Consider the following 23,114-nt stretch of genomic DNA (forward strand, 5'->3'; position numbering starts at 1 on the left):
CTTTGTGCTACATCTGCCTTAAGAGCAGAAGTAACCATTATCTCAAGGTACAACTTACTCCTTTTGGCTTCCTGGCACCTCAAAATACAAGTCAAAAATTCCTATTGCCTTGTCCCTATCATTTTTGGTAGCAGAGAAGGTCTTGATGTCTTGTAATCATTTAGAAAGCTGTTCAATAACTAAACTAACTTCCTCCTTCTCTCCTCCTTTCACTTTTAACAACAACAATAAAAACCAAACCAACCAACTAAAACAAACAACACCACCCAGACCAAAGAAACACAGAATGTTAATACACTTCACAGTATAGTGACTCTAATTTTGTGTTTAAAGGCAAACATAGTGCCAGAGTACACCAGGTATTTTAGACACGTAAAGAACTGGTAGAATAATCAAACTGCCTGGCTGAAAGAATATGAAGAACACAAGGGAAATCTCAAAGACAACACATAATCCACTTAAAGATTCAAGATATGCATGATAACTTAATCCCCTCCCTCAGCTGAATAAATTAACCTGTTACAAAAGATTACTTTAATATTGGCATATTTTATTTGAATATGCTATAACTCAAAACTGTGCTCTTCGAAACAGTCCACTTGCCATATTCTCCATGTACATGGACAGTATCATTTACAGATCCAAGGAAACTGGGAGTAAGATTTAGAAGCAATATGGTATCTTCATAAGGCATCTTTTAAGAAGAAACTCTAGTCCACTTCAGATTTAAAACCTGATTGAAGACTGAATTATTTGTTTGACCACAGGCAGCAATCTCAGGTTTTGCAGTTGTTTTGGAAAAAGGACAAGCTACTTGGCAGTTGACTGGGGAAGCATTTAGCTTACTTCAAGAAACTGTAACTGCAAAGAAATGCATATACAGACTCAGAATCAACACTGACATCACATAATTGCTACTGCAACAACTATGCCCTCAATTAATCAGAGCTGGACATTCTCCCACACTTGGAAACAACAGGGCTGAAATGCAATTAGATGAATCAAAAGCGCAACTGCAGACCACACACTACTAAAACTTCCTGAGGAATCAGCAGCAGCTAGAGGAGCCACTGCTGCATGAATTTCAGAATAAGCTATTGCAGGTTTGCTACAAACACAAAGCCCTGGTGCATTTACACCTGCAGGAGCCACTCCTCCAAACCATCCTGCAGAGCATACAGAATAAATGCTCATTGCATGCTCTCTCATATGATTTCCATTAAGCATTTGTAAATAATCTGCAACACAGAACTTTTCTCCATCACACTTGTCAAAGAAAACCAAGACAGCATTATTTATAGTTGCAAATTTTTTAATTGTTTTTGCATAAAGTACATGCAAGCTGCTCAAGCTAGCAACTCCTGAAGAACAAGCAAGAGTAAGAATAAATATTAGTTATTACCATGCTTACATAAATTTTGGGCATCAAGTTTCACATACTCTGAGAAATTTTGCTCTGGGATTAGAAGTTTCTTTTTCAGTGTAAGGCCAAAGGCACAAAATACCCGTTGCAAGAAAAAAAACACCACACAAGTGTGTTTCAGGTGGGTGGTAACTGCATTTGCAAAGAAACTCTAGGTGGTTCCTGATCATGGAAGGGAAGTATTGTCAACACATTTATGGAAGATGGAGAACTGTTCTGCAGATGGTAAGACAGAGACATGTGTGCCACTGAAATTCATACATTTTAATAGCCCAGTGACTAAGTTAAGAGCCCAGGATCTTTACACAATCAACCTTATCGTGTAAAGATGCATGAGTTGTCCCCTAAGTGATTTCTAGGGGTGACCTGAATGCAGTGATGCAAAGCAGGGTTCAATTACATACTTCAAGTCCCATCTCACTTATCCTTTCTTCTCAAATGAAGACTGCTCCCTAGTATAAGTGTCATAAAGCAGAGATCATGAAGCACCTGGCACACATAGAAAGACTTTCAAAGTGCCATGCTACTTCATTAAACACTTTATTATTTCATCTTCATTACTGCATTACTACTCTAGTAATTTTTTCATACAAGATACCCGAGCTACAATACCTTTAAAGAACAGTAAAGACAAACTCAGGTATACATATACATGTGCTCTACAGCATCATAGCTCAGAGGAGGCCTTGGCTCAGAACACAACTTTAAAAGCCATGATATATATAGTTCAACTCAGGTCTCCAACTTACCACATTTTTAAAGTCATCCTCTGCTTCATCAAATTTTCCTTGCTTGAGCAGTAAGTGTCCTCTCTGTAATCTTGCCTGAAACAAAATGCAAGATAAGTTCCTTTGATTTACAAGTCGGTATTTGGTCAAGTATGAACATAAGCTTCAGTTCCCTTTAACATGGAAAAATAACAAAACACTTCCATTTTACTAAGCTAACAAGCTGAAACACAAATCACAACATCCATTCTTTGTCTTCTCAGTGTTCTTAGGAGGACTCTTTAGTCAAAGATCAGTCTGCGCCAGAACTGAGCGTCAAAAAGCAGCCAGATTTTATGAGCAGCTCTAGCTCATGGAAAGAACTCATTCAATCACCTTCCTGATTATAGCTGCTCAGAGACTTAAAGAAATTAGCAGAAATAATAAAGGATTCCCACATGTAATTCTTCTTCTAATTTTTCAGAATAATACAAGCTATATAAAAAAGTTAATGATTTTGAAGATTCTGACTTATAGGAGTATTTCCATACAATGAATTTAGTATTTGTTCCTTCATTTTAAGCTACATAGGACATGCCACTGCCCATGAAACAGGGCGATGACAGGGTCAGATGGAGAGAACTCCATCATCAGTTTCCACACACAGTGTGCGGTGGTGAGCAAGTAGCAAGCAAATTAGAACTCGTGAGAGCCCCATAGAAAGGCAATGAGACAGGACAGCTCCTGTGAAGAAGAGATGCCTCAAATCAAATGCTGATTAAGATAGAAGAAAAAGAGGCATCTGTGTGCTCTTTCTGCCTCTCCTCTCTCTCAAATAGCATAGCTTTGATGACTGAAGGGAATATAACCACAAGAGAGAAAAGGAAAGTGTTTATTACAAACCTGTGAGGAACATGAACTTAAGTAGAACCACTATTAGTTGTTGGAATAACCAGCTAGACTGTACTCATAGTTGCTAATTCAACCACATACACCACTGCTATTATTTTATCTTTTTTAAAGTCTTCTGGGTGATAATGTTTTTCTTTTTCCATTTAGCCAAATCTGAAATAATGACCTGCTTTCAAAATCAGAGTTTTCTTACACTTGAACAATTTTCAATTCCAGTAATACTTACTGAAGTGAAGTCCTGCTTTAATTCAACCACTTTACTTAAATCACGAATTGCTGCTTTAGATTTGCCCATGGCTAAGTACACTGTGGCTCTTCTGTAATAAGCAATGTAGTTATCAGAGTCTCCCTCTGCAAGTGAAGGAACAGTAATCAGAATACAATTTCAAAGGAATTGTAACTTCTGGTAATGTGAAACTTTAATGACTAAAAATATACTGAGTTTTAAGCAACTGGAAAATAAATCAGTATTTATAAGACATAACATTTGTAATACCAAATTTGCTTAATGTTATTCAACAAGAAACATAGTAAATATCAAGTAACTGAGAGTATTGAAACACTAACAAGTTTCTCTCTTTCGCACAGGCAAACAGCCACTATATACTAACCCTTTATCTCCAACTGCAGACCTACATGTGAAAGCAATGTGAATTCATCACTCTCCATCTCCCTTTCTGTCTGTTATATAGGATGCAAGCAAATAATCCCAAGATGACCAATAAATTAATCCAATGTTGTCAGACAGATAAACCTTTTAAGCCATCCATTGAAACAGAAACAACTTCTTTAATACTCTAAGTGGCCACAAACCCTCTCAGTGCATACAAATGCATTATCAAAACCCAAAGGTCAATTTCAAGGCGCACACATTCCTTGTTGTCTAATGGTTAATTTTCCAAGATTTATCAATTTTAACTCTCTAGAGTGTGTTATGGCCTTACAGGAGTCAAACATTAGTCTCTTGAAATCAAGAAGAACTTTCTTAATATTCTTCTCTGTGCAGCAGTTCAAAGAAAAAGGTAACAGTTACTGTGGGTTCTCAGGGAAAGGTAACTGAGAGGACCCAAGCAATCATACACAGAAGACAGTAAGTTCTACACTGTGATTTTTTTTTTTAATCATCAATCCATATTTGGTCAACATGAACATCCAAATCTGAGGAACAAAACAAGTATCTTCCTCCCTTCAGCTAAGGTTGAAGCTGAACTTTAAAATAAATGGAACAAATAATACCGCCAAAAATCTTATGGTCAGTAACTGCACTTCACAGCTGGCTGCCTCCACTACCAGAGCACTTGGTCAGTTCTCAGTGGAAAAAATACCTGCCCTCATCCTCTACAACACCTTGGCTGTGAAAGTGCTTATATTGAGCAGTGAAATTTAAGAACAACCTCCACGTTATATACCAACATGTACTGCAGCATTACGAACATAAATTCAAATATGACTACCTTGAAACAAACAAACAATCAACATCAAAACCAAACCTCACACAAACCAAAGACAGAAACCCACACCACGTCAAACCTCAACAAACAGGAAACAATTTGGCTTTGGCACTAGATCATCTTTAAGGCCCCTTCCAACCCATTCTATGATTATTCGTACTGTATACAAGTGAATGAGTAGGTACAAATCAACAGTTGAAATTAAGAAACTTATTAATATACACAGAATGAAAGATATCAAAGAGCTAACTCAGAAAGTACATTATGGCACCAGATGATCTTTGATGGTTTTGCCTCACAGTTCCCCAGCAACTGACATTTACCCAAAAAGAAGGCATAAGCCATCGATTTCATAGGATTCAGGAAAGTATTAAAAATTAAACTGAGAGAAGAGAAAACAGTAGCTAGTTTTCATTTTAGATGTTTTGGGGGGAGGAAAAGGTTGGCTGAGCCACATCTATTTGCTTCACAGTCTACGATGATGCAGTACCAGTACAGAAAAGAAGCATTAAAGAAGCTTCTCCACTACAAGCACAGCAAGCAAATCCTTTAAGGCAAAATACCAAGAAGAAAGAAGTTCAATGAATGTTTAAACAATCAGGCTCAAATCAACATCCAACTGAAAATTCCAACAAGGTCACAACACAGGCAGTTTTGTAGTTCCACCAGCTGCTTAAGTACTACTGGATAAACAGGGAGTTTCACTCTGTGAAGGTACCTCACTACACAAGCACCTCACATCAATGCCTCCACAAAAGTTACACATAGCTCACTAATGATAAAGGCATAAAACACATTGTAATACTACTCTGCTCAGATTCCACAAGCATGCTTTAGCAGTCACACAAAAGGATAAAGCATTAGGAGACCACCTCCTGGTTGAATAAGGACCTGCCATATCACACAAAAAGGTGTGTTTCCTAGTTCCACTCCCAAGGGAAAATAATCTTCTAGAACTCACAAAAAATATTAATAATTCAAAACCAGTATATATTTTATTTACATATCACTATTAGACCAGAGCATTAATAGCAAAGTTTCAATACTAAAAATCATTTCTGTCTAACACTTTGGAGCTAATCTTCTCTGAGACAATGCTGCATCTGTACATGTTACAACCAACAACTTAAAATAATAAAGAAACGAAAGCTTACAATTGAGAAATGGTAATGTTAACAGACACCAGTATTTACTGGTCTGTCTCTGTGCTTCAACTCAAGGATTTAAACCAGCAAACTTGCTTTAAAGTTTATAGAAGCAAACATTTCATTACTTAATTTGCTGAAAATGAGTAACAAAATTGCTGAGTATAAGAAAAGGACCATTAACATATGCTTCACTATCAGTTCAGTATCTCAGATTTGTAGCATCAGCTTCAGAGGTATCGCTCACTGCAAGGTCTCTCTTTTCTTTTTAAAGATAGATTATTAAAGTGTTGAATTTTTTAAGTTCCTGGACAAGAAACTTTCTTGTCTGGATAAACACAACCTTGCAAATACATAAAGAACTTCATAAAGGTAAAATCTAATTTTGATGGGATTAGATAAAGGGAGTACTTTGTCAAATGATACCACAGTCAATTGTAATGATTTTGTGCAGCTAGCCTGCAGAACAGTGGTCACAACGTCCATACAATATCATTTTCATATTTTAGTGCATCTCTGCTGGCTCCTGTCCAAGTTCAAAATACCTCAACTTCTGTGACTCACAGAACTTGCAAGAAATCAAGATACTTCATGAAGCAAATAGCACAAAACCAAAACGAAAACCCAGACAAGGGTATTCCAATACAAGAGTCACTTGTCTTTTCCTGAAATACATACCTATAGCTGCATGAAAGTGAGACAAAGCATCTGCTAGTTGTCCAGCAGCCAGTAACTTCTTTCCCATTTCAAGCTGCTTTTCTACTTCTGCATTTACTCCACATTCAGCTCCTTAAAGAAAAAAAAAACAATTGTTTGAATGACCACTTTAATTACATCAAATATAAATATAGCAATAATAAACACAACAGTTAGAGGTAGATGGCATCTTCCTGTGCTAAAACAATCTGCAGCCTAATAAACACACAGCATTTCTTCCCTGCCTCAAAAACAATGTCTGATTAAGTAAATAAACACTCTACAGCATTACACCATGCAAAGGCATCAAATAGGCATTTCTCCTCCTGTCTATACATTCATAACATAGTGTTGCACATAAAGCTTTAAACATCAACTATCAAGACAGCTTGACAAGATGCTTTTCTGTGTGGGCTTTCAATTTCAAAAGAACATGGAATAATATTTGTAATATAGACTCACAGACTGCATTGAGTTGGAAGGGACCCTCAAAAGTCATCTTGTCCAAGAACCAGGTAAACTGCAGATTTTTATATAAACAATTAAGATTCTCACCCCTTGTCATTTAACCATTGAAAACTGTATTGAGGTGATATATTTTCCAAGTGCCAGTTTTGGTTTGAAGCTCATACATTGCTGTTGCTCAACCAACAGGGAAAGACTATTGTTGAGGAAAAATGAGCAGCTCAGCGCAAGTACATGCTGTACATATATCATCTCAGTCACAGAGGTTTTTAATTTGTACTGCTCTCAGCATTCATCAAATCAGAACAGAATTCCACCACAATTTACCGATTTATGATAATTAAAACTTTCAGACTCAAAACTGTTCTCTTTTTCTAGGAACATAACCTATCCATAAATTCAAGCAAGATGCTGTATTAAAATTCTGAGTAAATACATTAGAAAACAATGAACTACAATTAGTAGGAATCAATTTCTTTCACTAAGATCTTTGTATACAGATAATCCAAATGGGCAGCTGAATTAATCTTAGATATGAAAATGCACAGACTGAAGGAAAGTATATCAAAACTTCTCACACTCAAAGATGATTAAACAACAAAGTATTTTTAATAATAGAACAGTCATTTCTGATCACAAAGTCATCAACATTTTAGATTAAGGAGCTCCCAGCACCTAGGATCTTAATTTGATTTTCCTTTACTACTCCTTAATACAGTTCATCATTCTTTTACTTCCATGCTATAAAGAATTCACTGAGATATCTATATACCAAAATCAGCAAAATACCCTCTGTATCCTCTGGAAAAAGCTATATCTGTTAAAGGTTGACAATACCTCAGCAGATTGGATTCAAAGACTTCAAATTATTTGCTTTGAGGATCTTATTAAATTATGTGTTTTAAAATCCATTCTAGGTCTGTATTGCTCTGAATAAAATAAAAATAGCTTTCCTCATAGTGGACAGTAGTTTTTCTGCATACACTATTTCACTTCAAGGTAGCTTTTATGTGAATGGCCAGTTTTCAGAAAAATGTATACTCTTTGTCATTTTGGTATCTTGCTTTTTCTGTTGCTTAAAGCTTTGATCACAGAATAGTCCAATGTCCTCTAAAATAACAAAGCAAACACTGGAGAAAAAAAAAAGTAAAAATCAATCCAATACAATTAAAAAAAAAATTGGAAAGCAAACCCACAACACATTTCCCTGGCTTTGGTAGTATACTAACAATAAACCTGATATAAAAGTGTAAACAGATTGAGGTATTTAATATGGACTACAACAAACAAGAAATTCTTAAGCTTCATCTCTCCTATCTCTCCCCACACAAACATCTTTCAAACCTTGTCAGTTTGAAGTGGCATCCTCAAACTGGGCTGCAACTTACTCTTTAATGAACCTTGCAATCACCTAAATATGCCATTTCTTCAGATTCTGGAGACTGAAAATTGAATGTCCTTATTTCACACTTAGTCACATCAGCATAGCTCCAATAATAGATTTTCCACAATAAGATGTACCTATACTATTCAGGGTCTTTCATACACATTATGTTCGGTACAGTTTCAGAGTTACATAACACTTCAGACAAGACATATTTTCCCTTGAAAATACTGAAAATAAAGGAAATGAGAAAAGTGACCAGTACTAATAAACAGGAAAGTAACAAAAGTAAGCAACACAGATAGAGAAATAAGGCTGTAGGTTCCCTGGAAGACAAGACCTATTACTAGACTTTCATTAAAACCTGGCTCTGCAAGCTGCTGAACATCATGAATTGATATGGGAATCTGCAGAAGCAGTCTGTGCAGTCAATGCAACCATAATGGAAAACGACATTCATCATAACTACTCAGGAATACTGCACACAGACCTGATAGTTGGCTATTTATTCATATAAATACACTGCTTACTCATTTTCTGGCTGTAGGCAAACAATTGCTCTGAATAGACAAGCCCACAGGACACATCCGAGACTGTAGACAGGCAGAGGCACAGTACAACAAGTCAAATTCTGTATAATCTATTCCCTCTTTGGTCTGGGAATGAACATAAGGATTCAAGGTCAACTGGAGGGAAAAAACCATACCAACCCCTACAGAGGTATTTCTAACAGGCTGTCATCAGTGAGCTGGATATGAAGGGCCCAGCATAGATGGTGAAGCTTTGTATGATCCAGCAAGAAATTAAATGTATGCAAGAGATATACAAGAATAATCTTTATTTTAAAAAACTTCAAAGTATTTTGAACTGAATACTATTTGAAAAGCTTGCCTAATAGTTATCTATTCATCAAGGGCATCAGACAACCACACACAAGTGCCTCAGCTGTCAAACAAATCAGATGTTCCAGATAAATTCAGTCTGTAGTACTGGTACTGATGCAGAAGCAAGAGAGACAAAAATACCCAGAAACAACCAAACACCACCTCTCCACCTCTGGAAAAAAAAAAAAGGCAAGCCACAAAAATCACACCTCAGACTTACTCCCAGGTAAGAATTGGTATCAGCCCTGACAACTCAAAAGAACATCAGTCAGAAGGAACAGGAAAGATAAGCAGGTGCAGCTAACTTGTTTTTCCAGTTAAAAACAATCACTTCAAATGAATTCTAACTTCCTGGTAGGATTTCTGTGATTTTTGTTTTACTATAATAGCCAGTGCAAATATGTGGTACTTAACTATACAAACTTCAGCTATATCCCCATATAATCAACCACATACACAGCACCAAATGTTTAAGAAAGGCCTCCAACCTGAAAACAGTTTCAGGATTTCACATGTTTCTACAGACTCCTCTTTGTCTCTTGTAGAATTTCCACTTATTTTTTGTTTTTAATTTTGTTTCCAAGACAGGTAACAGGACTATTAAAATAAACATAATTAGTTCCAACTGTGTACCAGAAACAGAATGGTTTCAAAGAAAGAAAAAACATGCATGTTGCTAATCCAAATTGCAATTATCTAAACATATTTATCTAAATACAAGAGCTTGATGACCGTTTCACCTTGTCACTTGGGTGGAGATCCCTCTTTTGGGGCAGTTTTTGATAAAAACAACCTTGTGTTTAATGTAGTAAGTCTTAAATCTGCTGTTATTTTTTCCAACAGTTTTGGGCTTTGCTTTTCTGTGTGCTGCATTGCAAGCATTCGTTTCAAAGACAAGATCAAACAAAGAAATAAGTGGACAAGCAAACTTAGTTTCAGGAACAATATGAGAAGGCCCACAAGAAGCCTCACAGCATCCTCGAGTCATGTGTAACTTTGACAGAGCACTGGAACAGGCTGTCCAGAGAGGTTGTAGAGTCTCCTCCTTTGTCGACTTTCAAAGTCAACCTAGTCATGCTCCTGTGTGGCCTACTTTGGCAGGTGGGTGGAACCTCATGATCTCTGGAGGTCCCTTCCAACCTCTAACATTCTGTGATTCTGTGAACCACCAAGTTGTCACTCTCCTCATTTGCAAAGAAAGTTGGTAAGTACAGCTACAACTGGCAAACCAAAAAGCTTCTCTCCCAACTCCTCAAGTATCTTGTCCTATTTGAGATCAGAAAAAAAAGTCCTCCAAAACTCAGGACAAAGACATGGTGTGGGGGTAAGACAAACACTTAAGGCTAGCCATCTGACAATAACTGAAATCATTAAAAGCCCTTTTCTTCTTCACTTTATTATATTTCCTTTGACTATTAAGAAGAAAAGAGGAAAGAGGAACAGTACTCTATCTTCCTCAGTAACCTCTTTTTGTTGTGATTAGCATGGACAAACACAAAGAATGAGTCTTTCCAAGAGGTGATTTCTGTCAAACAGGAGCTTATTCAGCACAAGACAAGGTATCTGAAGTGCAGGAATTCAGGAAAGACAGCACTAAGAGCTGAAACACAACCTAATACATCACCATATCACTAGGAATTCTTCCAGCCATATATAAATTAGTACTTACAGACTTCAACTGTAACACACAAAGATAATACAGGCCAACCTTTCCACCAATTCATAAATCAGAAGGCTCAAGGCAGGCTTCTTTATCAAGGCAACACACCACCAATGAACATTTTCAAGTTCAAAGGTCAGTAGTAAAGAGAAGAGGAGGAGAGCAGTGGAGTTCAGTTCCTTAAATAATGTCACCCCTTTAAATTTTCTAACTATATACCCTTAAAAAATGAACTCAAGAACTAAGAAGTTAATAATTTCAGTAAATAAGTTCCAGAACCATCAACTTTCCTTTTATTACTGTATTGCACATTAACTGAAGATGTCAAGAGATACAAAAGCCACATTTCCTGATTGGGGAAACATAGCCATTAGACTTGAAATAGGCTGGGAACTCCAAACAAAAAATCCTCAACAGGTATGTCAGTATCATGATCTCAGTGGGGAAAAAAGGTGTTTTAACCACCATTATTATTTTTCCTCTAACGCTACCAGAATAGACCTTCAACAAAGCAATTCAACACCACAGTACGTAATCTTATACTGAGAAGCATCTTTGCCATTTTATGTTCCTGCTGCCTCTTGGCCAACTGATGCATTCATTAGTTGAGTATGTAAAAATAATTTCTAATATCAATTCCAGGTCAGACATAAGTCCACAGACTTATTCTGATTATTGACAGTTTTGGCTCCACGTAAGTCTGCCACAGCCAATTAAAGAATGTTCCTCAGATGAAACTACGTGCACAACTACATAACCACGTTAGAAGTTTAACATAAGCCTGCAAATAGAAGTTTGACCATACAGGTGTTGCTGACAGCGTACTCAAAGTAAAAAGACTGCAAGAACTGTAGACAAACTGCTTAACTTCAAACGCTAATCATGAAAGAAAAAATTAACAACGCAAATCTCACAGGGACAAAGCAAACAAATGTAACAACTGTCAGAAGTCTCAGCAGAATCTGTGGATCTGGCACTTAAAATGGCTGTGGCTGAGAAGAACCACTGAAAAAACCTTAACGCTTGGGAGCCATTCAAAATTCATACACAAGCAAGAAATTCAAGATTAGTACAGAAGTGGTCAATGCTGTCATACAGCTGCACTCGAGGACACTACGTATTTGCAAGACCTCACAGTAGCTGGCACCCTATGAACAGGCCAAAGGAAACGAAGCACGCATCAAGCTACCATAAACAGATAAACCCAAACAAGTTACAAGGAGTGACGGTGCCCTCATTACACACCCTTCACAGCAGCGCTGATGAGGTGGCAACGCTGTACCTCCTTCGTAATACCAGTTCCAGAATTACACCTCGCTCCGGACGTCCCGCGGTGGCGGCCCCTGGGTCATCTCCTGGCTCGGCCCGGCTAAGCCAGGCCCGTCAGCTCCCTGCGAGCAGGCCGCAGCTCCATCAGGTCCGCTCTGCTCTCCCCCGTCACCTTGGCCCATCTATGTCAGCTGCTCCACCGCCTAGGCGGTCACTCAAAACATCCTCCAACCGGCACGACTGCCGACAACCCAGCAGCACAGAGGAGCATCTCGCTACCACCGACCACTGGCCAGGCACCGCTGCGGGCCCAGCAGCAGCCCCACCTCAGACTCGCCTGCCCTACGCTCCGACGGACCGCAGACAGAAACGGCAGCCGCCCCCACCGCCACCCACTCCGCGGGCCTGGCCACAGTTCACACACACCCCCAACAAACCCCACGCGCAGCCCCCGCCACGCCGGCCCTCACCCTGGTACTGCAGGTCAAAAAGCACAAGCAGGAAGGGCAACGCGGAGCCCAGCCGGCCGGCGGAGGCCGCGGGAGACACCATCTCCGCCGACCCCCCCGACGCCCCCGGCGACAGTGAAGGCGCCCCGTACCGACGGCTCCAACTTCTCCGGGGTGGGTCGTGGGTGCCTCTGATTGGCCGCGCCGCGCGCGCCCGCCCCTCGCACGGGCCAAACGTGGACGCGGCGCAGGAGCGGCCGCGGCGCAGCGCCGGGATCCGCCCAGGCGCGGGGAGGGGAATGCGGGGAAGGGACGACGGCGTTCTGCGCCTGCGCGGCCGGGACGCGGAGCGGCGCTGGTGCCGAGCCGCTGCTGAGCGGCGGCGGGCACGCGACTGCCGCGCCTGCGCGGGAGGGCAGGGTAGAGCAGGGCCCGCAGCGGCTGCCCGCCGTGGCGACTGGGCTTATGGACGGCGTCGGGCAGCAGGCTCCGGCAGAACGCGAAACACGCAGCGTGCCCGCCTGGCGCTGGATTTTGCCTCATGTCTCTTCGCTCACCCCTATCTTAAGCCCCGTAGGCTTCTCCAGAGCTTCCCTCCAGGCCTGGCTTTGGCCCCTTCGGGAGTGCTTGGCAGCTGCTGTTAGGCCTGGAAGAGGAGGTGGGCAGCTTGCCCCGGGCCAGCCGGAGAGGTGAAACGGCTGCTCTTGAGGCTAACGGGGCGAGTTTAACATAGTCAGTATGACGGACCACCTTTTGTGGCACGATGGCTGCTGGTAGCCCTCAGAGATAGTATCATTGGGCTACTCAAATGGTAGAAAAATGGGCAATCAAAAAGAAATTGATCCCGGGTCTTTATCACTGTGCCCAACCTCCCCATAGAGCAGATGAAGGCAAGTGTGATGTCAAACTCTGCTCAATTGTCCCAGAGACACAATCCTATTACCGTAAAGCCAAGATAGCATGGCCTTAACTGTATGCTGACATCCACGTATGGCACGAATCATAGAATCAAGCAGGTTGGAAGAGACCTCCAAGATCGTCCAGTCCAACCTATTCCCCAGCCCTATCCAGTCAACTGGACCATGGCACTAAGTGCCTCAGCCAGGCTTTTCTTGAACATCTCCAGCGACGGTGACTCCATCACCTCCCTGGGCAGCCCATTCCAATGCCAATCACTCTGGCAAGAACTTCCTCCTAACATCCAGCCTAGACCTTCCCTGGCACAACTTGAGACTGTGTCCCCTTGTTCTGCTGCTGGTTGCCTGGCAGAAGAGACCAACCCCCACCTCGTTAAGAAATTTACCAAACTGTAGAAAAAAATGTGGTGTGACTTAACAGCACAGTATTTTCATGCAAAATACTGGATCTGTAAACTGCAAAGCCTGTGCAAGATAGCCTGCAATCTAACACAAATCTTCGGAGATTTCTTTTTTTCATAATGAAAATACAATCTATTCTTGGCTACCACCGAAAAACTAATCTTATATGTGTCTGTTTGTTCATTGTTTCAAAATATGTACCTAGTGGTCAATACACCATAGTACACAATTACATCACATTGATGTAATTTAAACAAATCATATTCTCAGAGGAAATCTGCAGAAAAAGTTAAAATCTTCAGGCATGAAGTCTTCCTTGGCAATCACAAAAATTTCAGTCTGCAGGTACAGTCACATTACTTTTCTCACCCTAAATATTATACTTTACAAGCTTTCTTGAAAGATCAGAGAAAAAACATACCCCTCTTCAATATTTCATTTGAAAAATGGTGCTTCAAAAGTATCACCTTGAAATTTGACCTGCAGAAGATATCCAGAAATAAGAATTTGGAATAATACGAGAAGTAGTAGATGTGAACTGAATAATATATGACATTCTAAGGATGTCAGCCTGAGGAAGAACAAAACTCTGTAGCAGTTTGAGTAAGACAATATATGAAAGTCTAAAACTGAACTAAGCAGAATGCAATCACTGTTGCAGTACTGAATTATTTTGATTTACCTGGGTAAAAAAGTATTAGACCAAAACACGTAAAATGAATATGAAAGGAGATTTACATTTCATACCCTCTAGGTAACTGAAAATACTACCAAGAATGATGATACACTTAATGGACTATTAAGAATAAAATTAGGAGAAAAATAACTGAAGAAAACTTGGTACCTCATGCTGGAATATAAAATATAAAGATTCAAACTTCAATTTTTTTAAAGCAAGATAAAAGCAGTATGATTAAAAATCAAGTATCTTTTCCAGTAGATGAATGACAAGCTCTTGGTCCTTGACTATGGCAGTGAAACGCTAAGCCAAGGTCAGTATTTCAGGCTGACACAGTAAAGAACAGTGTGTAATGCCAATATAAAATTATCTACTCAAGGTGAAAGTATCTGTCATTGTCAGTCTATGCTAGAAATACCACCAGATACACAGAAATTACACAGCTGACACACCAATGTTGTATTTTCAGTTTGAAAAACAGCAAAGCAATACAGCTATAGTGCAAAATCTTGCAAAGTGATTGATGACAATTAGACTGGTATCAGAAACAAGCATCTTCATCAGCGTTAAATTCTGGGGTGACAGAGTGACTACAGTAATGCTCAAAAGAGAAACCCAACGAATTTTCTCGGAGTTACTGCTGGTAGGGTATCTATAGTAGCAGCAGAGGGCGGCAGCTAGTAAGAAATGAGTCCTGAAGCTACTCTTTTAATATAGGGGCTGAACTGAATATGGTAACATGTAGTGGAGATACTTACATCTGCGGTTTCTATTTATTAACTGATAAAACCTTCACAGATATAATACAGTAAAATGTCTGGATTAGAGGTGACAACACGCAGGGTCCTGGAAGGACATGGTATCCTTGAGAGTAGGTTTTAATTAATAGTCTTGATTCCAAAACCATCCAAACAAAACAAAGTTTCCTGAAACAGGAAATGAAGCAAGCAGACCATTTTGTTGCATGCACAGTCTAGTATGAACATAAAGGAGGAGGTGAGTAAAGGTGATAAAACAGAGGTACTATTCTCAGGGCTTCTTCTTAGAAGATGTCTCTCAGACCTTACACCTTAATTCTTGCCTATGTACATTCCTAGCAGAAACTTAGCTGTGTTGGAACTAAATGAAATAGTAGTGTACGTCTGTTTAACTTGAGATTATTTTTTATGTAGCAATCTCTTTTGTTAATTTCACATTTGGATTGGTGTTTATAGGAGCACAAAGTCCTACAGGATGCCCTTAAATTTTTAAGTATCAAGATTTACAACATTTGAGAGGAAAAAAACATGGGAAAACAGATTGTGCTTATATATTTTGCTGAGTATATGCAGGGGCTTCTGATTAAACTCTGCTTGGCAAAGGAATGGCCAGATACAAGGGGAATCACAGCCATCTTGCCTTCTCATTGCACAGAGCTACATAGTGTGTGCCCCTGAGACTGTTTGCCATATGAAAATTGCAACAGGTCAAGAAAGTATCCCTGTGCTAAAACTATGATACTTTATTGTCCATGTGCTGGGAAAAAATCATAGAATCAGCCAGGTTGGAAGAGACCTTCAAGATCACCCCGTCCAACCTATCACACAGCCCTGTCCAATGAACCAGACCATGGCACTAAGTGCCTCAACCAGTCTTTTCTTGAATACCTCCAGGGATGGCGACTCCACCACCTCCCTGGGCAGCCCATTCCAATGCCAATCACTCTCTCTGTCAAGAACTTCCTCCTCACATCCAGCCTCTGCTTCCCCTGGCACAACTTGAGACCGTGTGCCCTTGTTCTGTTGCTGGTTGCCTGGCAGAAGAGATGAATCCCCACCTGGCTACAGCCTCCCTTCGGGTAGTTTTAGACAGCAATGAGGTCACCCCTTGAGCCTCCTCCAGGCTAAACAACCCCAGCTCCCTCAGCATCTCCTCATAGGGCTTGTGCTCCAGCCCCCTCACCAGCTTTGTCACCCTTCCAGCACCTCAATATCTCTCTTGAACTGAGGGGCCCAGAACTGGACACAGTACTCAACGTGTGGCCTGACCAATGTTGTGTACAAGGGAAGAATAACCTCCCTTGTCCTACTGGTCACACTGTTACTGATGCAGGCCAGGATGCCATTGGCCCTCCTGGCCACCTGGGCACACTGCTGGTTCATGTTCAGTTGACTGTCAACCAGTACCCCCAGATCCCTTTCTGCCTGGCTGCTGTCCAGCCAAGCTAACAAGAAGGCAAAAAGTCATCAGGAATGAGACAGAAATTTCAGGTTACACACAATGAAGAATTGAAAAAGTTTTGTGAAGCAGATGACTTAGACATTCACTGCAAATATGACAAATGCAAATATGACAGTAATAGCTATGTCTAAAATAGATGAAGCTCACAATCTGTGAATTTACAGGTGTTTTCTTAGAGTTAAGTTGAATTCCCTCCATATCTGGGAGAAAGGAAGACAAATGAACTGTGTGACCATCTTAATAAAATCCAGACAGACTTGTTACATGAAGATAGACCTTTAGGAGGAACTTTTATTCGAAGAGAGGAAAAAGATTTAATTGGAGAAGACTCTGAAGTACCCAAACTTGGAATTTATCTTAAGCTACATGAGGTTGTGTCCCTTCAAGCTGCTTAATCACAGATGGTGGTGTGTATTGGAATGAAGGAGGTGGGACAGAGGAAAAACAGTAAGAGTGGCACATCCTACCTTTTAAAACAAATTAAATTCTCTGTTTACCTGTGATTAAATATATATATATATATATATTTAAATAATTACCTCCAGTAAATTAAGTCATGGAAAATTTGAACAAAGGGAAGTATTATAGGGCATTCAAATTGAAAAATGTGCAGCAGAGGGAGTTGGCAGGAAGAGAAAGATTAAATAAACTGAGAGCTAGAGTCATTATACCTGCACTCTGCTACTCAAGTCATTTTTCCAGCAGAGTTAATGATTACAGTGATGCATTATTCTGAGAGTGCTGTAGGAGAAATATTATTGAAGAGTCTGTTTCTCAGTTCCCAGGATGGTTTTTCCACTGTCCTCTCAAATTTAAAACACCTTGCAGGACACATGTGGCATCCTCCTTTCCACAAAACATGCAGATCATTTTTTCAGTTAGAGCATTGCATCAAGGCTCTGAGGGCACTGTCGGGCCTGACTGTACCTGCCCAGCCTCTCCCCTCCTGCTCAGGACACAGAACCCATGTCATTGAACCTAGATCCTCAGCCTCTGCCTCAGTGACATCACAGCAGTGCCAGTTTCCAGCTTCCCACAGCCTGGCCCTGGCTGGCCATTGGCCCTGCCAAGCCCCAGCCAGTCCCTGTCCCCGGGGAGGTGCACCATGCCTGGGGCTGGGGCTGTCCTGGTGCCCCTGGCTACCCTGCTTCTGCATTCTGCCCTGCAGCCCCAGGGGGATCAGCTGACCCACACTGTGCCCTGACACCTTCTGCAGCTATCCAGAATGTATACCAAATAGCCATGGCGAAGATGCTATCATCATTCCATAATCAGAGTAATCTCTCCAGTTACAGTTACCCTCCATAAGCCTCACAAGTGCCTTGCTCCAATCACAATAGACAATGTTTACTTTTTGTACTTCAACTCAATTTCCAAATCCCATTTTAATTCTTTTATTCTTAGCTCTCCTCACTAGCTTTCTATAAAAATCCTTCTGCTTCTAGAAATCTCAGTTCTTTCCTAATCCTTTTCCCTGAATTCTATGGAATAAAAAACCAAAACCACCCCATCACACCATATCTGTCATTGTACTTTGTCAATAGAACATGGAAAATCCTCCTAGAGCAACAGAGCATAGTTTCAAAAACCATCATGCATACAGACTACCTGTAGAGAATTCTTTAATTGGCAGAATTCTCTAAGTAGAGAACTTAAATAGTAATATAGAGTTAACATTATTTGATAAACTTGGATCACAAACAATCTCTTATTTAAAGCATTCCCTGAAGCAGGCTGGCATGTAGAAAATAATGTTAGCACTCAATAATGAGGCATAGAGACCAAAACAGAAAAAAAACTGTAAAATATGAAGTGTGGCTGAGTGGCAGAAGCTAGGAATAAAACAATACAAGGGGAACAAAAGACTTTTTGAGTCAGGACTCAATAAATTCTTAAGTGCCTCAGTGCAAATTTAGATTTCTAGAATTCCTATTCACCTATCATCTATTACTGTAAAAACTGTCAGTATTGAACTGGAGAAGCTAGTATTTCATTGTTTCCTGAGCATCTATAGAAAAAAAAACTACCACCTTGTCTGAAAACATCCAAAGGGCATGTCTTCCAGATAGGAGCTCCTGCCAATCTTATTTAGTGCTTCATGCTGTGCACAAGCTGGACGTACCTTATGCTAGTTCACTGGAGGAGCATATCCCACATATGTTCTTGCAGTGTCTGTTTAGAGTAACAATTACTGAACTTCAGAAGATGACCAATGGAAACGGTCTACTGTCTCTCAAGGCAGCAATGCAGAGGATACATCCCCTGTGTGGCAGGGTGTCAGTTGAAATCTTTTAGGCAGTGTGGTGGTAGGCCTGATAGGGCAAACTTGGGCTTATCCGTATTGGCTTGCCCAGACATGTTCCCCTGCTCACCCTGCTTCTGTGCTGGGGGGAGGCAACCGTGGAAGGGGAGGGCGAAAGCCCTGGCTTCATCTAATATGGTGAGGCTCAGCAAAGTGCCATTCTGATTGGCTTATCTATGTGCAATGCCCCATTAGTCTCAGGCTGGATATTGATTAAAGGGATAAGCAGGTAGCACGAGGCATCTGCCACCTCATTTTGCATCCTGAATTTACCTGGAAAGCTTACCAGGAAGAGACTCTAAATGCTGCATGCAATTTGTCTGCATAGCCAGCATGACATTGTGCTGAGACTGCACATCACAAGCCATCCTCCTTGCACCTGAAAGTCTCCTACCAAGACAAAAAGTCCTGGAGGTATACAGATTGTCCAGAAGAGCCAGGAGACAAGGTCAGAGATTGTCTGCCTCCTTTCCCCAGAAGCCTGGAAAGAATCAAGTCTCAGTGGCCGACAAGAGGGAGTTCCCTGAAAGCTTTTGGGCACTTTCTGGGACAGTGGCTAGCCTCACAAGTCAGGTAATAATAAGTTTGTGAGTAAATACTTAAGAGCCTCTTCCAGTATAATATTTACTGGAACCACTTTAAGAAATAAGTGATCTAGTTTTACCTGCTCCCTGCGTGTATACGTTTCCAAACTGCGTGGTTTTGAACCTGTTAATAAGTTTTCTGGTGAGTTTTAATGTTAATAAGCAGTTTTCATTGTTATCAACAGATAATTAATTTTGCATAATCCGTCACAGGTGGATGTAGGCACACCTTGAATTTATAGTGTTTGTGCACCAGTGCCTGTTTGTGCACAAGCAATAGTCACTTTTCTGCTCCAGACAGACTGCTGGATGTCCTAAACCTCCTGCATTACATCAAGCTGATCGGGAAAAGCTAAAATGCTCTTGGTATCTCCTAGTAAATCCATCCATGTTTCAGGAGAGTACTTTCGTCATCAGGCTACACAATACAAGGTGAAGAAGGAGGAGCCAAGCACCAATGTGGGTTAAAGAATACCTGCTCTTACCAAGTGAGGCTTGCAGCCAGTAATTAAAGATTAATCAAGCTCTGGAAGGAAGAGGGAAAGAATGAGACTTTGTCTAGCAGACAGGGTGATGTCCTCACAAAATAGAAAACTCCCAGCTCTTGTCCTGAGGGCTACATGTATATTTTTTATTAAACTGATAAGCAGCCAAGATCAAAGCAGCTCTGCATGCTCCATGCACACATCCCCTCCTCTACTGATGAGAATCTCCAACATTTTTCCACTGTCAGCATTTACTTTGATATAAAACCCAGCCTTATCAGAACATCTTTAGAAGACACACTGAACAGACTAGTGTTGCCATTAGGGCATTTTAAGAAGGGTATGGGCACAGAAATGGCAGTACTTCTACACCTTGCTTTCCAAATGAGTGTTCCCATCGCTCACATAAATGCTTATCAATTCTTGTTGCCTATTTGCCTCTATGCCTGACTCAAAGAGGCTGCCACTGTCTCATTGCTACTTTTAAAAGTCCTCTCTTCATTATTAGTGTTAATTTAAGTTTACCACACTGAAGTCTCGATATCCCAAGTTTCTCCTGGCAATGCCTGCTTTAGCAATTAGTGCAGCCCAACAGGAGCAGACTTCTACAGGTAAGGGCAATCCCAAGCACAAAACCAGGTTGGGACATAAATGGATTGTGAGCAACGTTGTGGAAAAGGACTTAGGGGTGTGAATATAAGCCAGTCATGTGCACTTGCAGTCCAAAAAGCTAATCACATCCTGGGTTGCATCAGTGACCAGTTGCATCCTTGACCAGTGGTCAAAGGAAGTAATTCTCCCCCCCCATTCTATTCTCATGAGACTTCACTGGGTACTGTGTCAGCTCTGGGGGCCCTTGCATAAGAATGACATGGATGTGATTAAGCAGGTTCATAATAGGGCCACAGATGATTAGGGGGGGAGCAGACTGAGAGAGCTGGGATTGTTTATCCTGGAAAAGAGGAGTTTCTGGTGAGGCCTTATAGTGGCCTTCCATTACTTGAAGGGAATCTACAAGAAAGAGTAGTGATAGGACAAAGGGTAGCAGTTCTAACTTGAAAGAGATGCAGATATTAGGAAGAAATATTTTACTGTGAGGGCAGTGAGACACTGAAACAGATTGCCCAGAAAGGCTGTGAATGTTCCTTCTTGGTGTTCCAGGTCAGGTTGGATGGGTCTTTAAGCAATCTGGCCTAGTGGAAGGTGTCCCTGCCCATGGCAAGAAGGTTGGAACTAGATGATCTTAACATCCTTTTCAATCCAAACCATTCTATTCCATGATTCAGCTTTGGAAAAAAACAATGGTGTCTCCCTGACCACATGGATCTCTTCAACAAAGTAATGTGCAGTGGTCATCTCTTCTAGTGAATTTGCTAGCTTAATTTATATTCAACTATTTGAAATTTTTGGTACAAATGCACAGCATTTATTTTGGGAAAGCACAATTCAAAACCTTGCAGGGAAAAGGAAGAAAATTAGGAGGATCTGTTGTGATTTTCAGTCAGATTGGAATGATTCCACATGCACGGTAGGATGCTTATTTTCATGGAACTCAAATCTCTTTACCTAAGATGCTTTCCAGAAAGCGTACTCTCGCCTTACCCTCTCAGTGCAATTTGGTGTCTTGTTTTGGCACACTTCAGGAAAACACTCATGAACGAGACAGGTCCCCCATGGGAGTTAACATGACACTCACGGTAGGTCCCCGAGGTCCTTTTTCCAGCCCGGCGAGCTCCTGCAGCCTTCGGCGTCGCCTCTGCTCTCCCAGCGGCGCCTGGGGCTCCCCTTTTCGCTGAGCGGTACGCTCCTTTAGAGGCTTAAATGCATTGATTTCCGTCACTGCGTGGCGAAAAGTGAACTTTAATGCCAAAAGACGGCGTTTGAAAAGCTTCTTATAACTTCTCTTACATTAAGAAGAAAAGGCAGAATAAATGTTGCTGCTTCTGGTCGGAGAAGCTCGAAACGCTGCTCCAGGGCTTAGGACCGAGACAAAGGAGCTCCGGCCTGGCTATAAACATCTACCGGGCAGTTGACAAGAGCAGAGAGGCGGCGAGCAGCGGGGGAGCTTTCGCCTGGGCCCTGCAGCACCAGCCTCAACTCCCAGCTTCCCGCGCTAATACCCTCCGTAGCTCCCCACCCATCCTCTCTGCCCTCTGGGCAGCGGGAGGCAAAGGGGCATGGGGACAGGGGAGGCGAGGTGGAGGAGAAGAAGAAGAAGGAGGAGGAGGAGGAGGAGGGTAGTTGCCCTCCTCTGCGGCACGCACCAGTAACCGCCCGGGCTGGGGGCGGGGAGCAGCGGTAGCCCCGCCACCCCTCCGCGCCCGGCATGGGAGAGCGGGGCTCTGCGGAGCGCCCCATCGGACCTGCATCGTCGGTGAGAAGCCAGTCTCAGATGAGGAGGTAAACGAAGGGGCTCCTCGTCTGCAGCCCCGCAGTGCGGGGCCGGGTAGCCGTTTCGGGCTCAGGAGAGTGAGGGCTGGGAAGCGCTCGGCAGGGCCTCTCCTCAGGGGAAGGCGGGAGGGAGGCCTCTCTCCAGAGCGGGGCTTTGGCGAACAGATGGAGGCCGACCTAGGGTCTCCCGCAGGCCGGCCCTGCTCGGTCTGCTCCCGCGGCGCCCCGCCGGTAGCCTCACTGCCTGCCTGCCGGGCCTGGGCCTGTCTTACGGGCTCGGGCTGAAACGACCCTTTCCTCTGTGCTGCCCACCCTCATGGGAAGGGGTGCGGACCCTCTTAACTGCCCGCAACCCTCCAGTACGGCGCTGTCAGCCCTAACCGAGAGGGCCCCGCGAGTGGACGACAGCCTTAACTTGGGTGTGTGCACAGCTCCAAGGATGGAGTAGATACCACAGAAAGAAGGGGAAAAAAGTGATCGAAACAGGCTGCCTCAATCCCTGCGTACTCTTTCCGCCTCTACTGGAGTACCTGGGTGTCTTGTGTCTCCTCAGTTTCATGAGACACCACTGCAAGGTTACATTGAGCTAAAGCATGTGTTAATTGGAGCAGCATAAAACTATATGAAAAGGTGGTGGTTTAGGTTAGGGGGAAAAAAGGAGGTTCAGGGAACACATGTCTCTCTCCAAC

The 23,114-nt window shown here is 41.9% G+C and overlaps 2 protein-coding genes across 4 annotated transcripts in view; one reads left to right on the forward strand and one right to left on the reverse strand.

Annotated features, from left to right (window-relative positions):
- Nucleotides 1–12,659, reverse strand: part of DNAJC3 (DnaJ heat shock protein family (Hsp40) member C3) — a 31,585-nt gene extending 18,926 nt beyond the window's left edge. The window contains exons 1-4 of the mRNA XM_064143892.1: nt 12,467–12,659; nt 6,317–6,427; nt 3,269–3,393; nt 2,173–2,247 (exon numbers count right to left, since the gene is read on the reverse strand). Of these exons, the coding sequence (XP_063999962.1) occupies nt 2,173–2,247; nt 3,269–3,393; nt 6,317–6,427; nt 12,467–12,548 (393 nt within the window). The 5' untranslated portion in view covers nt 12,549–12,659. The remainder of the gene's footprint in view (nt 1–2,172; nt 2,248–3,268; nt 3,394–6,316; nt 6,428–12,466) is intronic.
- Nucleotides 12,660–22,256: 9,597 nt separating this feature from the next.
- Nucleotides 22,257–23,114, forward strand: part of DZIP1 (DAZ interacting zinc finger protein 1) — a 42,180-nt gene continuing 41,322 nt past the window's right edge. For all 3 annotated transcript variants that reach the window (XM_064143887.1, XM_064143890.1, XM_064143891.1), the window contains exon 1: nt 22,257–22,434. The gene's annotated coding sequence lies outside the window, so the exon portion shown is untranslated. The remainder of the gene's footprint in view (nt 22,435–23,114) is intronic.

Source organism: Pogoniulus pusillus, chromosome 5 (genome assembly GCF_015220805.1).
Source record: "Pogoniulus pusillus isolate bPogPus1 chromosome 5, bPogPus1.pri, whole genome shotgun sequence".
Taxonomy (NCBI): Eukaryota; Metazoa; Chordata; class Aves; order Piciformes; family Lybiidae; genus Pogoniulus; species Pogoniulus pusillus.